This window comes from Pezoporus wallicus, unplaced genomic scaffold (assembly GCF_028554395.1).
Source record: "Pezoporus wallicus isolate ANWC-B61680 ecotype Strahan unplaced genomic scaffold, APGP_CSIRO_Pwel_v1 contig_16, whole genome shotgun sequence".
In the NCBI taxonomy this organism is placed as follows: Eukaryota; Metazoa; Chordata; class Aves; order Psittaciformes; family Psittacidae; genus Pezoporus; species Pezoporus wallicus.
In genome coordinates this window covers 2437372-2452022 of record NW_026641478.1, presented here as the reverse complement: position 1 = coordinate 2452022, position 14651 = coordinate 2437372, and the positions used below count along the sequence as shown (strand labels likewise).

Genomic DNA, 14651 nt, shown 5'->3' with positions numbered 1-14651 from the left:
CAGACTTTTAAAGGGGTGGAACTGAGATCTAGCAGTTTCATTGCTGTTTGCTTTTTCTGCAGTTTTGGGAAGGTTGCTGATGCTCGCTGTGTTGGTTTTCCTGCCTGCAGAGTGGACACAGTATTTCTTACACAGTGCTATTATGAAGACAGACTTTTATGAAGGATTACATTTAAGCTGTGCAAGTTTGACTCAAACCCATTGCGTTTTGTGAATGGAGTGAGGGAGAGCATCTCCTCTGTGCTCCCACCCTCCCAGTAGAAACACTATACAAACTTAGAAACCAAGTTTCATTTCCAGGCGCTTTTCTACCTTTGTCCTTCTCAAAGCAGAACCGGTATGTGGCTCTTCTATGGGGTGACTAGGTGGCTAAGCCTGTACCTCTGAACAGTTCACCATATTTGTTTTCTAATTGACTCTTATTTGGAATAAAAATGTTACAAGTGTTTCAAAAGGCAGAGTACTACTGCAGGAAGGGGCTACAGAGGAGTAATGTAGTGACAATTCCATGTTGTAAAAAAATCGGATAGATGGGAATGTCTGTAGAGGACACAAATAAAAAGGGACATGGCACTCACCTGTAATAGCAGAGAGAGGGGTGAGTTTATACCAGAGAAAGAAATCAGCTTACAGCTTGATCACTGGGGTGTTTTCTGTCCTGGTAGTAGATGGCGTTACCTCATTGTTGCTTAATGACATGGTTGCCAAGAGCCTGCTAAACCAATGAATAAATGAAGCTTAAATAATGCACAGATGAAAAGAGCTGCAAGTGCACAGGGAGTACATACAACATCTGCACTTCCAGTAAATAAAGTTCCTTGCCTAGGGAGCACAAACCAGGTTCTGTTTCCTGGAGCTTCAGAGCAGTTTCCCTTCTGGCAGAATAACCCATAACTATTTACATGTTTTTTTTGCGGTGCCTGTCTTAGAAGCACCTGGTGTCAAATACCATGATATCAACTAGATGATGGGCAGAGAATAACTGCTGAGGAACCTACCACATGGGAAATTCTGCCCAGGGGTAAAGCAGACCCCTTCATCTGTTGGTGGAGGTGGTCTCCTGCCATCTGTTAAATGGTGTGGTCTCCTACTGGTACCTACATAGGGAATATGTGGATGTTGTCAGGGTGACTGATCTTCAAGATGTTAGAGTATATGAATAAGGGGAAGATGGGCTGTAGGGGGGGTGAAAAATTTTGGAAGGATTGACTGAACAGTGGTCATTATTCAGCATTATTAACTCATTATTTGCTTGAGTTTGGAGAGATTTAATGAGTAACAGTTGTAACTATGTTCTTAAGTGCTTAAGTGAGAGAAGCCACGATAAAGTAAGAAAAATAATGGTAAAAGTAATTATACTAATTTATATTGTGGCATCTGGACTACAAAAGGCAAGGTTTTGGAAGGCTCTGTTAATAGAAGATTTAAAAAATCACTAGTTTCATTTGGGGCATTGAGTCATACCTTTAAAACTTCATAAATAACTTCCCCAAACAATAGAAAATATTCATTTTCTGCAGGGAACTGTCTGCAGGAAATATTTCATGCTCCAGGATCCCACTTGATCCATGTAAATGCCTGTCATGGCATACTTTTCACTGTCCATGCATTGCAAGGCAAAGCTGTGAAATAGCATCAGAATACAATTTCTCTGTGTTTTGGGATCTTTTTGTCAGGTTGCAGGACAAACAACAGGGCTCTTAAAGACAGGTGCAAAAGTAGAGGAGGGTAAGCTCCTGTGAAAACGCTCACAGCTTCAGGCATTTATTTTTAAATGGGTAGCTTCAAGACTCAAACTGTACAGATTCAGAAGATTTGACTAATGGGGGCTTATCTTCCTGCAGTTTTCTTTTTCTCCTCTTGTGCATTGCTGCAGGTTCTGAAGTCTTTTTCTACAGATCTCCTTCAAAAACTGTCCACTGTTCTGTCTTCTTCATTCCCATGTTTCCTGTACCCTGGGCAAGACTTGCACCACCTGCTTTTGCTCCCTAGAGCTGAATGAGAATTCGTGTCTCTGGTTGCGTGACAGTAACCCTGCACCCTTGCTCCAATGGCTGCCAAGCCATCGAAGCAGCCGAAGCGTGCCCACACTTTGAACCCGAGAGTTTCTTAGACACTTGAGCTCAAGTGCTCGCACAGAGGCAGAAGTGTCTGAAGTGTCAAAATGGTTGAGTATTTGAGTTCAACTCCACTGCAATCCAGCCTTGAAATGGAGATAGATATAGAGAGATATATAAGCACTGATACTAGTTTCTTCCAGTTAACAAACTAGTTTTTCCACCTCCTCAGTGCTTTCTGGGGTGCCCTGCTAAGGTCCAGCTTCTCTCTGTTGATTGTGCTGAGACTTGCAGCTCATGTTCGTCAGCCAAATCTGATGTGTGATACCTGACACCAGCTTCCCGTCCTCTGAGCAATTCCACTCCTGATGGTCCTTACTCCATCCTTTCAACTCCTTTATCTTCTGGTCTTTACAAACTCAGTGGTCAGTCTTCATGTCGTAACAAAAGGTTTAGTTTAATGTTGCATGTGAAGAGCATTTTCTTCCTAGCACTTGTCCATCTACAGGTAACGTAGGTGTTTAACAAAGAAGTAATATTATTCTTCCTCTAAAAAATAGGTCTGTGTAAAATGTTAAATGATCTTAATGAAAAATCCTATCTTTTACAGTTTTCTTTACAGTGGCTTTTTTAAAATACATATGAGTGAATGTCTCCAGAATAATGCTACTTTGCCTTTTTTTACCTTCTTATCTATATGCATATTTAATTGAAAATAATGAAAGGTCTTCTTAGGTTGAGCTTGTAAGAGTGATATTCTTTCAGTGGTGTAAATAGCTTGAGAGGAATGTGGTTAGTCCTGTCTCTTTCATGTAGCTCTATAGGGGCTGGGTAAGCAGGACTCATTGAGAAGGGAGGCTGGAAGCAATGCCTGGGAACTCCAGGCAAGTGACCCTCACTCATGCTCTTCCATCACCTAGCTTCTTTTTCTTACCTGAAGTGATACTAGTTTAATGGACAAACAAACTATTTCTGGTATTTCTTTCACCAGCCATCTCTTCCTGCATTGGGTTCTCTGTCTTCTACGAAGGGAAAGAAGATCTGACATTTTGTGTACCAAAGGGGCTATTGAAGAGGAAGGATTTTGTGGATGTTTTTAATATCTTTAATAAATCTATTGATGGTGTGGATGAGGGGATCAAGTGCACCCTCAGTAAGTTTGCAGAAAACACCAAGTTGGGTGGGACTTTTGATCTGCTTGAGGTTAGGAAGGCTCTGCAGAGGGATCTGGACAGGTTGTATCATTGGGCTGAGGTCAGTGGTTTGAGGTTCAACAATCCTAAGTGGTGGGTCCTGCACTTGGACCACAATAACCCCATTCAATGCTACAGGCTTGGGAAAGAGTGGCTGAAAAGCTGCTCTTGAAAAAAGACCTGGGCGTGCTGATTGATGGCTGCTGAACATGATGCAGATTGTGCCCAGGCAGCCAAGAAGGCCAACAGCATCCTGGCCTGTATCAGAAATAGCATAGCCAGCACGGCCAGGGCAGTGATCATTCCCCTGTACTCTGCACTGGTGAGGCTGCTCCTCGAATCCTGTGTTCAGTTCTGGGCTCCTCACTACAAGAGAGACATTGAGGTGCTGGAGCTGGTCTAGAGAAGGTCAGCAAAGCTGGTGAAGGGTCTGGAGAATAGGTCTGATGAGGAATCGCTGAGAAAACTGTGGGTGTTTAGTCTGGAGAAGCTCAGGGGGACCTTATTGCACTCTACAGCTACCTGAAAGGAGGTTGTAGTGAGGTGGAGTCTGTCTCTTCTCCCATATAAGAGGAGATAAGACAAGAAGAAATGGCCTGAAATTGCACCAGTGGAGGTTTAGATTGGATATTAGGAAAAATTTCTTCCCCGAAAGGGTTGTCAAGCATTGGAACAGGCTTCCCAGGGAAGTGGTTGAATTCCCATCCGTGGAGGGATTTAGAAGACTTGTAGATGTGGTGCTTAGGGTTTAGGTGGACTTGATAGTGCTGGGTTAACAGTTGGTCTTTTCCAACCTAAACAAATCCATGATTCTATGATTCTGTGTGGTAGAAGAGACTTAGAATTTCAGATGCTCTTAAATGAGAATCCAGAGATTAAGAAATATCCCCGTGCTTTGCTCTGGAAGTCTCTGTGATCAAGGAAACCAACTGGGGCGGTAGCATGGAGTTTAAACAAAAAGAATTTAAAAGTACATTGAGGATGGATGTTCCACTTGGTTGCTGTGGTGTGATGAGACTGTTAGGATAGACCTGTCAAATTGGATGGAGGTACTGCTATACTTGTACAGTGCCCCACACCAACTGTTTGTGGCAAGGAGATGTATGTAAGGCAGTTTGGTGGTGAATCTGAGCACATTTTGTAGCGCTGTGTCATTGGCAAGAGCATGCAGCTTGCCATCTGCCAAGTATCTCATGCCTGTCCAGCTCACAGCAGCTGCTGGATTCCAGGCACCCAGCACCATGGCCACCCCGGGGCAATGAACACTACTTGGTGCTTTGTGCTTGGACAAGTACTGTAAAATTATCTGGGCTAAGTTGCTGCTGGTACAGCTATGGGCTGTGGTCACCTCGAAGCCTAGATAGCTGGGTTCAACTCACAGCAACTGTTTCCCACCCCCATCTGACATCAGAACTGCAGCACAGCCCAGATGGTGCACAGAAGGTACCAACCCAAGGAGCTCAAATGTTGCTGACAAACCTGCTGACATGCCTGTACAGCATCCAATTTCCTTACAGAGGCACCTGTGGCCATTTTAGCTGGACTTTTCAGGGCTGTTTGGACTTCGCGATGATACTCTTACTCAGGAATTTTCTTTTGAAACTGCGGGCTCTCAGCAAAACTTTTATTGACTTTTGAAGAGACACACGGAGGGAGGTGTTGCATCACTGGTTCAGGTAATTGAAGTAGTTTCTTGCAAGCTGCTCATGATTCATGAGAGATAATAAATAACTGAGGAATGATTGTACCTGATGAAGGAAACAGTTGTTGCAGAGATGCTGTTTTGTTGTCCTGGTTGTGATTAGCTGATTTCAGAAGGGGAGGTAAAGAGTAATTTTTAATGCACCAGAAGAAGATACATACGGACCTCACACAGTTTCCTCATTTTTGATGCGTGCTCAACTGTGGGGTCAAGGTAACTGCCAAGAGCGTTTAGCATGCAGACATTGAAGGATGGTAATAGAAATCACAAATAAGTAAAGCCTACAAACATGGCCAAAATGGGGGTTTTATAACAGTTTGCTCTCTGAAAGCACCAAATACAGGTTTTCTGTATTTTCTCCTCTGACATGATACGACACAGAATGCATCAAGGTTACCTTTAAATAAAAAGTAGAGGGTGAAATTTTCCAAAAATCTACACTTAACCCAAATCTGATCACATCAATGTAAATGGGTATTTATGAAAAGTGTTGTGCAAGTCTCATGGCTGACTGCATTTGAAAATTATGCACTGTTCCTGGAAACATCTTACATGCAAAATTAATTTTACTGAAAATCAATGCAAAATGCAATAAATAGAGGACATTTTACAGATTGAATTTTTATGTTTAACTGGGAAATTGTAGTTCATTTTTACCAGCTTACTAAGAAATGTCCTGCAGTGTTGTTTACACGTAGAATCAGAAACCTTCATAAACTTCATACAAATAATTGGAAGTCTGCGGCATCCTGTGTTAAGTTGCTGAAATATCGGGTAATCTGGGAAGAAGTGTAGCCTGACAAGGTGGGGGTAGCAAACTTGTATGGTAATCATGAGAATAATTATACATCCCTTTGTCCTGATGTTAATCCCCACATCACCCCTGCGAGGTAGGATCTATACTGTTGCCTTAATCCTGTTGATTTTCTTAGTCATGTGAATGCCACAGGAATGATAAATGTCAAGGCCCTTTCCTTATATTCAGCAGATTTGGTACCTCGTAATTGTGTAATTTGGCCTGAAGCAACCCCTAGGCAGTGGGTGTTCATGGGAAGCGTGCAGAGGGGGCTGCAGGGATTAAGAGCAACAAGGGGAAGTCACCACCTGTTTCCCCCCCCTCCCCTCTTTCTTTTGTCTCTTCCCAGGAGAAAAACCCTACAAATGTACCTGGGAAGGCTGCACCTGGAAGTTTGCTCGCTCCGACGAACTGACGAGGCATTACCGCAAGCACACAGGAGTGAAGCCATTCAAGTGTGCAGACTGTGACCGCAGCTTTTCCCGCTCAGATCACTTGGCGCTCCACCGCCGTAGGCACATGCTGGTTTGAGAAACGCTACCTGTTCCAGCCGAGTTTAAGAGCTGGGTCTCTTAACTACCTGGAGTGAATTCAGCAGGGCTGAATCCCCCTCTACAGTGTTAACAGGCAGGGCTTCCCCTGATGTCCGTAACATAACATAGTAACAGAAAATATTAAAAAAAGGCAGGAAAAGAAGTGCCACTCTTCTCCTCACCATCTGAAGTTAACCCCACCTGCCCCTCAGCATGGCTACCCCCTGAAAGTGTCATCACAATCACCTGGGAAATAGCAGCTGAAATGCTACGGGAATGGGCATTATTTTACATGCTGCATCCTTTGACAAAAAGGTGTTTATAGCTTGTATGGTTTCTCAGCTGTCGGACATTCTGTTCCTGAAAAATCACTGCTGATTGGATGATTAAACACCACAAATTGATGATGATGATGAAGATGAAAGCAAGACCGCTAGACTTTTATTATCCCATCTTTTCCCCTTATTTTGAATACCATCTGGCTGGTGGTCAACATTACGCCTGAGCTGTGCTACAGACAAACTGCATGTGAGTAGGCAAAAAGATTCTGTTGGAGAGGTCCCACTGTCAGGGCTGAAGGGTCACTTGAGCAGACTTTTACAATAATGATGATGGCATTTCAGTATTGTACCGCAATTGTCATTATGCCCTAGAGGACACCAGCCATTTAACCTTTTTCTTTTATCTTTTTTTTCCTTTCTTTTCTTTTGTTGTTGTTGAAGTCTGTAAAATAAACAAGGGGCAGCAGCATCTCTGCTGAAAGTACAATATTAAGTACCTATATTTTACCATGGACTTATTTAGAACCATTTCTGATTTGTGTAGAAAGAGCACATCTAAAAACTACTACTCCATTCTCAACATGCAGTTTTCTTTCATGCAGGCATTCTCTTCCCCGTGACCATTATTTGAACATAAGGAAATAGTCAGATCTTATACTCACTGGTAACAAAGCTAGTGGTGTAGCCATTCATGAAATGGAATTGAATGTAGCAACAAAACAAAACAGAGAAGAAACGGCTGCATCTCTTGCAGAGAAAAAGCAATAATGAGTAAAATAGCTCTCAAGATAATAATTTACTCCACACCAACAGAAACAGGGGGTATGCAGAAATAGCACATAAGCTCATTTAAGTTAATCTTTCTGATGGTTTCACTGACCTGCTAGGTACCACAATTAAGTACATTCATTTCCTTCAACATAGTATTTGCATCTGGAAAGAAAGATAAAGGAAAGAGCTGATTATTCAGGACTCAGAGGATGAACCATAAGTAGGAAGGAGAAATGTTTCTGCAGTGGTGCTCTGCAAGACATTAGGTTTCTCACTGGGAGTTAGGGAATAACAAGATTTTGCCAGCTGTCTGGTATGATATAAATGGTCCTTTATATGGGCACCAGTGGCCGCCTCTGCTGGGATTTTCAATCCAAGCCTTTTCAGGTTAAATAAAAGGAAATTCTTGATCATTCCCATACAGCCCTATAATTGTGAACCAATTTGTATTAATTGGATTGTGTAGGAAAGAGAGTAACTCTTAGTCATCAGTTGTTCATACAAACAAAATACTGTTTTTGTATTTTCTTTCCTCACAAAGATCTGCCTATTCAGCTGAATTTGACAAAGAGGAGGCTTGGCAAGATTTTTTAAGTGTTGTAAGATTTTTATAGCTTAGAGCTGAAAGATATATACATAAAGGTCTTTTGCAATGCATTTAATTATGAATATTTGGTTCCAGAAATTGCACAGATTAAATTTGTGATGCTACTTGTTCATTTTTAAATGTTTGACCAGTCTGAATTAATTTCTGGTTCCTGAAGTACCTGTACTAATGTTGGGGGGATTCTGAAATCGAGGTAATCTTTAAGTGCAGAGTACCCATGCAGATACTGAAAGCAATTATAGTTATTTGAGGATTAATATGATCGGGATAATACTTTATAACAGCATTCACAGGACCGAGAGTTTGATTGTCTTTAAGTATGTTCTTGATATTCCCCAGTACTGGGTAGATTATCAGCTCTCTGAAAGAACTCCAATATTGTTCTAGCTCAGGCTCCCCCACTGCCGAGTGGTCAGCAGAGAAACCCAAGCCAAGCTATTCAGAGCCATTGTGGGAAAAAATGTGTCTTATCAATTCCCATTGACTGGGTTGGTAATCAAATTCCATCAAATTAGGCAAGGCTTTAGTATCTGGCTCCAAATCAGGAGCAAAGTAGAGGCACTAAGTGTCCATGCAAAGCATGAAAAGGCTGTGTTGGATCAGGGCTTCTGGATAGGCCATGAGGCATTGTGGGGCTGCAGACCTGGGTCTTTACCAGCAGCATTACTGTTGTTGGTTTAAAAAAATAGCTGTCAGTGTTGTGCGTGAGATGGTTCATGGATTACGTCTGAGGTCTGTGTTTTATGTACATTTATATCGTCCCCTTAAATGGATCTGTCACTCTCACCATTTAGGGAAAGAAGTCAGGTCAGGTAAAAGTCACTTGATGAAACTATTTTCCTGCCCAAGAGCATTTTACCAACTAATGACTTGAATAGTAGTAATTCAGTAGAAGAACCAATGGCATACAGAATTCCTTTCAGTATCTATGATTTCTTTCTCACATAGAAAATTAAGTTTATTTGACCAAAAACTCTTACGGCCATTCTGTTAGCTTACAAGCAGAGCTGTGAGAGAGATCATCTCTGATGTTATTCACAAAGGGAGGATTCACAACTGGGAGAGACCAGTCACCCCTTTAGGTTTCCCCTGTAGTCAATAAAGAGAGGAAAAAACTCAGAAATTGTGAGGCCTTAAATTTATTTCAGCATTTGGCTCCAAACTGCCCCGAGGAGAAGCATATGTATCACAGACACTGGGGAGGCTTCTTTCCCATGGCTGAGGTTGGTGTGTGTGAATCCCTTGTCTTTCAGCTGGTTGTCCATTACTTTATGCATAGGAAGCCCTGCAACAGAAAGAGGGTCTGGTCTTATTCAAGGAACTCCAAAGTGATGCAGGATTAAAGCAGCACTGGCACCAAGGGACACAGTTACAAAGTGCATCAGTGGTAATGGAATGAAGCCAAAAGATACAGTAGTGAACACTAAATTTTCTTTCTTTCACAGGCAGGAAGTATATCCTCAACCTTTCCAGCACATGTGTAAGGGCTTTTTGTGCTGCTGTTACCTCTAGACAACTTTCACAACCAGCAGCAGTTCACAACTGGGTTACACGTACCCAGTATGGTTCTTAGTGAGTTTCTCATTCATACCAGCACCCACAGGCTTTGAGCCCAAATACTCTGCAAAGTTGTCTTCTGTTTTGTTTTCCCCTTCAGAAGTATTTTAAGAGAAGTTTACTCTGTAGGAGAGGAGTGTTTGGATGTGGATCTGATGCCCTGCAGATTCTCAGGGTGTCCTTCTCTCAGTGGCTGTGGTTCAGACCTGCCAAACTTCTGTGCTTGTGCAAGGAGCAAGGGCAGTTGCTCAAGGGTAGTTTCCTTAAAAATCCTTGTACCTCACTGCAGGTCCATGGCATTTCATAACCGTGGTGAAGGCTTACGTCGTATGTAGGATGAAGAAATAGCAGATTTCATCTTGATGCGACATAGTAGGTCCATCTTAACTGAGCATTTGGGAGAGACAAATATAGAGAGTCCCGTTCTTTCAGAAAGACAGACATTTACGCTTTTGAGTGTAAGGATGGGAAACATCCACCATGCCCATTACATCTTAAAAGAGAAACTATGCCACAAAGTGTGAGATTTTGTATGTTTTCAAAACACCTATTTTCAACTGGCACAGGTTGCCCAGAGAAGCTGTGTCTGTTGTATCCCTGGCAATGTTCAAGGCCAGGTTGGATGGGGCTTTGAGCAACCTGCTCTAGTGGAAGGTGTCCCTGCCCGTAACAGGGGATTGGAACTAAATGATCTGTAAGATCACTTCCAACCCAAACCATATGATAATTCAATGATCTGTCAGAAAAACTCAGAAGCCATCATTCTAGGAAAATGTAAGGAACAAGCAGGTTTTAAATTTTAAGTTGTCATTAGTTTTTGAGCACCTGTTTTATTCAGCACTGTAAAATTGGCTCATAGCAACAGCAGTTTATACATGAAGATGAAGATGCAGTATTCCTTATTCTCTGTCATGCTTACACAGTTAATTAAATAGATTTAGACTGCTTATGTATATGATTATTTGCCGGAGTAATGTATAATAAAATTAACAGTGTTGAAAATTACATAAGTGGCATTGATGTCTGGGGTAAACTCACAGTGCAGAGCATGGACAAATAGCTGGACAACCTTTCTCCCCTTTAATAATTGGAATGACAGTGATCATAAGTCTCATTTTCCATTAGCCGCATTGAAAATGTATTCTAGTTGCCATTTATAAATTTATCTTCTGATAATAAATGCTGTTTAATGGAAAAAATCTCTTTCTCCTTTATTGAAGGTGGGTACCTCAAAATCAGAGTATTTATATCCCACTTATTTTTTAGTTTGAACTTTGGAAAGATTAGTGTGTGAAACTGCATCATCCACAGCAGACAAGTCTTAGGATGGTTCAGTAAATCCTCCCTACTCCTGCATGCTCGTTCATACCCTTGTGCATATGAACTTCAGCTCTTCCACATCCCTCCACCCATGTGCAGGTATAAAAACAAGTTTATTTAAAAAAAAAATCAGAAAAGTTCAAATTGGAAATAAGCACTATAAAAGAAATTAGTACCTTCTTAAGAAACCAGCTCATGTTGTTGTATTTTGCCTTTGCCTGTGATTTATAACTGGAGAAGTGCACACAGAAATTTAAAGATAGTTGTAATTTCACAGTTCTGCTATAGCATAACAGTTGCTCTTTAACGTATGTTTCCGCAGTCATGCTCGTTGGTAACTGAAAAGGCTTCAATTCTGATCAATTTCTGCAGTAAATCAAGTTTTAGTACAAAATGTAGCTGTAAGGATACTGCATCTTTAGAAATCAAAAAAGTATTTTACTATACTTGCAACAGTCTACATATTCTGTAATATACGTGATAGTGGAAAAATATTTTCAAACTCACAATTTTACCTGGGGTGTAAATAGGTTAAATGAAGTGCATTTTAAAAATCCTTTCATTTTCATCAGGAAAACTGGTTAGAAAATGCCTAGCAAAGCTTAAACAGAAAATGTAAGGAGTAAGTTGTTCAGTTTTATCAGAGCATGTTTTCTCTGCAAAATGGAGTGGCCACTTCTTTGCTGTTTCACAGATAGCATGTGATATAACGTAGTCATACTGAGTCCTTCAGTGTCAAATAAGTCAGCACTCAGAATGCCTTTGACTGAATACAAAAAGAAACAATCAAGATGAAACCATATGAAAGGTTTGGGTTTTTTTGTGTTGGATTATTATTTTTTTTTTTCCTTCTGGCATTTTACGGTGAATTGCAAATATAGTAATGGCAAACTCTCATTTGATTTTATTTCTTCTTATATTTCCCCTGACTACAGTGCGCTTTGAATAAACGTTGCAGAGCTGAAATAGACATCTGCTCTTTGCCGATTCCAGGGGAGTTTAGTCTTCTAGATGCAGTAACATGTCAACCAAATCAGTTGTAGCAGGACAGTTGTGATGTTTTAAATGCACATACACTTCAGCAGGATAGCCTAAAATCTATTTTAAAAGATGAAACAGAAACTGAAAGTGCCTGTAATTAAAACTGATGGGATGTTCCTATACTTTTACACAGCAATAACTTGCAGGATTCTGTTAACAGTAAGGTGAAAATTAAATTTTACTTGGTGAACAATAATGCAGCACAGAAACACAAAGTGCCATTTGTATTTTCAAATGTTGAGATGTTGTGTTAGAGGTGTTAGTTATTTTCTCAGATAACATCTGTCATATACTTGTAAGGAGAAAATTAATCTTAGTTTACAAGTGACTCATATCCATATCAATTCTCAGTAGGTGTAAATGGAGGTCATTGTCAAGCAGTGTTTTGGTGTTTTTTCCCCTAATGTGTGTCTGATATGCCCATGTATCTAGGGTATTCTCTAGTGAAATAATCCAAAAACCAGCAATAAGCCCAATGGAGCTTTTTTAGGGTATGTGGTAGAATTGGGATTCCCTTGCATAATCCTCTGCGTTGAACTCCAGAAATGCCGAGTTCATCTCATGTCTCTTTTCTATTTATCACGTAGTGCTTATGGTATTTAATATCATTTTAGAATTGATTAACTTCAGGGGTAGACAAAATATATCGCTTTTTTGGGGTACAAATGCATGAAAAATTGGGGACTGTCAGTCTAGAAACTATTTGAATATCAAACAATAAATTGCTGTTCCTAAAATGGAGTAAGGAGGTTTATTATATCAAGTGGCCTAGACATTTGCATCAATAGACTAATTGATCTTACAGGAAAATGGCCAGCTGTGACTCTTCTAATCTTTTTTCTCAATTATGTGGGTTTTTTCTTTAATCTGGTAAGTTTCTGTAAAAATAAAAAATATTAACTGCTGCTAATGGATTCTTAAAATAGCAGCGTAATGCCATCCCTCATGCTGCTTCTGTTTCTAAAAATGAGTTTATTGGAGATCAAAATGTAACTGTTAGTCCTAATACTTTTGCCGAGGAAGACTGCTTTCCATCCTTTAAATTTGTACCTGGTATTTATCCAGGCAGAATTTTGTATTTGAAAATATTCCACATTTTGCCTAGACTTTTGCTGCCATTGGTGGGTTGCTGCTGGAACGGGATGGTTGTTAGGGCTGTATTCATGGGGACAGGATTGGATGTGCACAATAATGCTCATACACAAAAGAAAGTGCAGGTGAAGAAAAAAAGCACATAGGCTCACATGTAAAAACTAGACGTTTATGCATCTTGGTTCATCCTGTGACAAGACCGCTAGTTTAGTAGCAGCTTAGTTTTGAATGTTAGCCATCAGTGGAAATAATCCCATCAGAACATGCATGTACTAAATCTGTCATCCTGAGCTTAATCTCCAGGTATTAAGCACATAAAAGAACACAGTTCGTGCTGGAGATTTTAGGAGGGCACCAGGGAATGTGTCATCAGAGGGACAAAGGAAGCAATAGTTTCTTACCTAGAACCTGAGCCATTGTTGGAGAGGAGGGTTTGATTCTTTGTTCTGGAACAGCAACACTACAAGGAGGCATCCTTAGAAACTTGCAGCGTTGGGAAGTTTGGCTGACTGCAGCATTACGGGTGTTAGTTGCATAAGAAAGAGCACCTTGTCTTCACTGTCCCAAAATGAGACAGGGTTATTTTTCTTCATTATGAAAAACAAATACTGGGTTGGTTTTTTTTTGGTCAGTTTTACTGATTTGCCAGCAGACTTCTGTAGTATCTTGTGCTTACTGATTTTAAAGTACAAAATAAATGGAATTGCCCATGTAGTAATTTTTAGATTATTTAGTACACAGTTGTTCAGTCCTGCAGACAAGCAAAGCTGGGCATGTGAATTTTATCTATTAGGAAAATAGGAATAGAATAATTATTTGAGGTTCTGTTGTCTATATGTATGTGACCTGCAACAGCTTCCCCAGTTCAGTCTCAAATGTTTCAGGAGCCATGATGCTGCCAGTTATAAAAGAAGAGGTGAATGGTGTTTCATAAGTTAATTTGCTAAACTTTGCTCTATGTTGTGACCTTTGCATTTATAAAATAGTTCAGTGACTAGTAGAGGACCACAGAGGATAGCTTTGATGGCTTGTCATAAGCATGAACTGTGAAATGCAGATGCAGGTTCAGATACTGCTTTTTTTCCCTGTCCCTGCCTTTCTAGATGTAAAGAGCGTCTTTGGAGAGACAGCTTGAGCCATAATCCGCATGGCTGAACTAATCTTTTCCACAATTCAAAGTTCATGTTGTCATTTCTGGTTTCAGACTCTTTTTTCACTTCTACATTTGCATCTTATTTTTCATTTAAAAATCCCCATAGTTAATTTCTTTCCTTATTGTTCTATACATTGTTTTGTTAGTAATATAAGTTATGCACGGAACACCTACACAAAATGCTCTCTTGACCTGCTGTTTGTCCCTAAAAGGTTACATCTCCCATTTGCCCTTGCAATAGAATATACACAGAGATAGTAATGAATTACTTCAGTTTCATGCACCATCAGCCTTAAGACCTCCAACCCACACACACAGACACATGCATTCATGCACTTGAAGTGATTTGGACGCTGCTATCAACATGTGGGGTCAAAATTACCATTAAATTGGAAAGTTCTTTCAGCTGTGTTTAGGAAGAAACAAAGAAAATGAAAAATACCATTCTTGGCCAAGTCACTTATGGAAGAAGCAAATTCCCCTATGGCATTAGTTGAATGAAATCCTAAGGATGGGGTTGCATTTGGCCCCAGATTGTTCCTTCTAAT

General features: G+C 40.4%; 1 protein-coding gene across 5 annotated transcripts in view; it reads left to right on the top strand.

Moving 5' to 3' along the window:
• KLF12 (KLF transcription factor 12) overlaps positions 1-10696 on the top strand; it is a 258883-nt gene extending 248187 nt beyond the window's left edge. For all 5 annotated transcript variants that reach the window (XM_057424023.1, XM_057424024.1, XM_057424025.1 and 2 more), the window contains one exon: positions 6098-10696. In XM_057424023.1, coding sequence (XP_057280006.1) covers positions 6098-6279 — 182 coding nt within the window. In that variant the 3' untranslated portion in view covers positions 6280-10696. The remainder of the gene's footprint in view (positions 1-6097) is intronic.
• The last annotated feature ends 3955 nt before the right edge of the window (positions 10697-14651 follow it).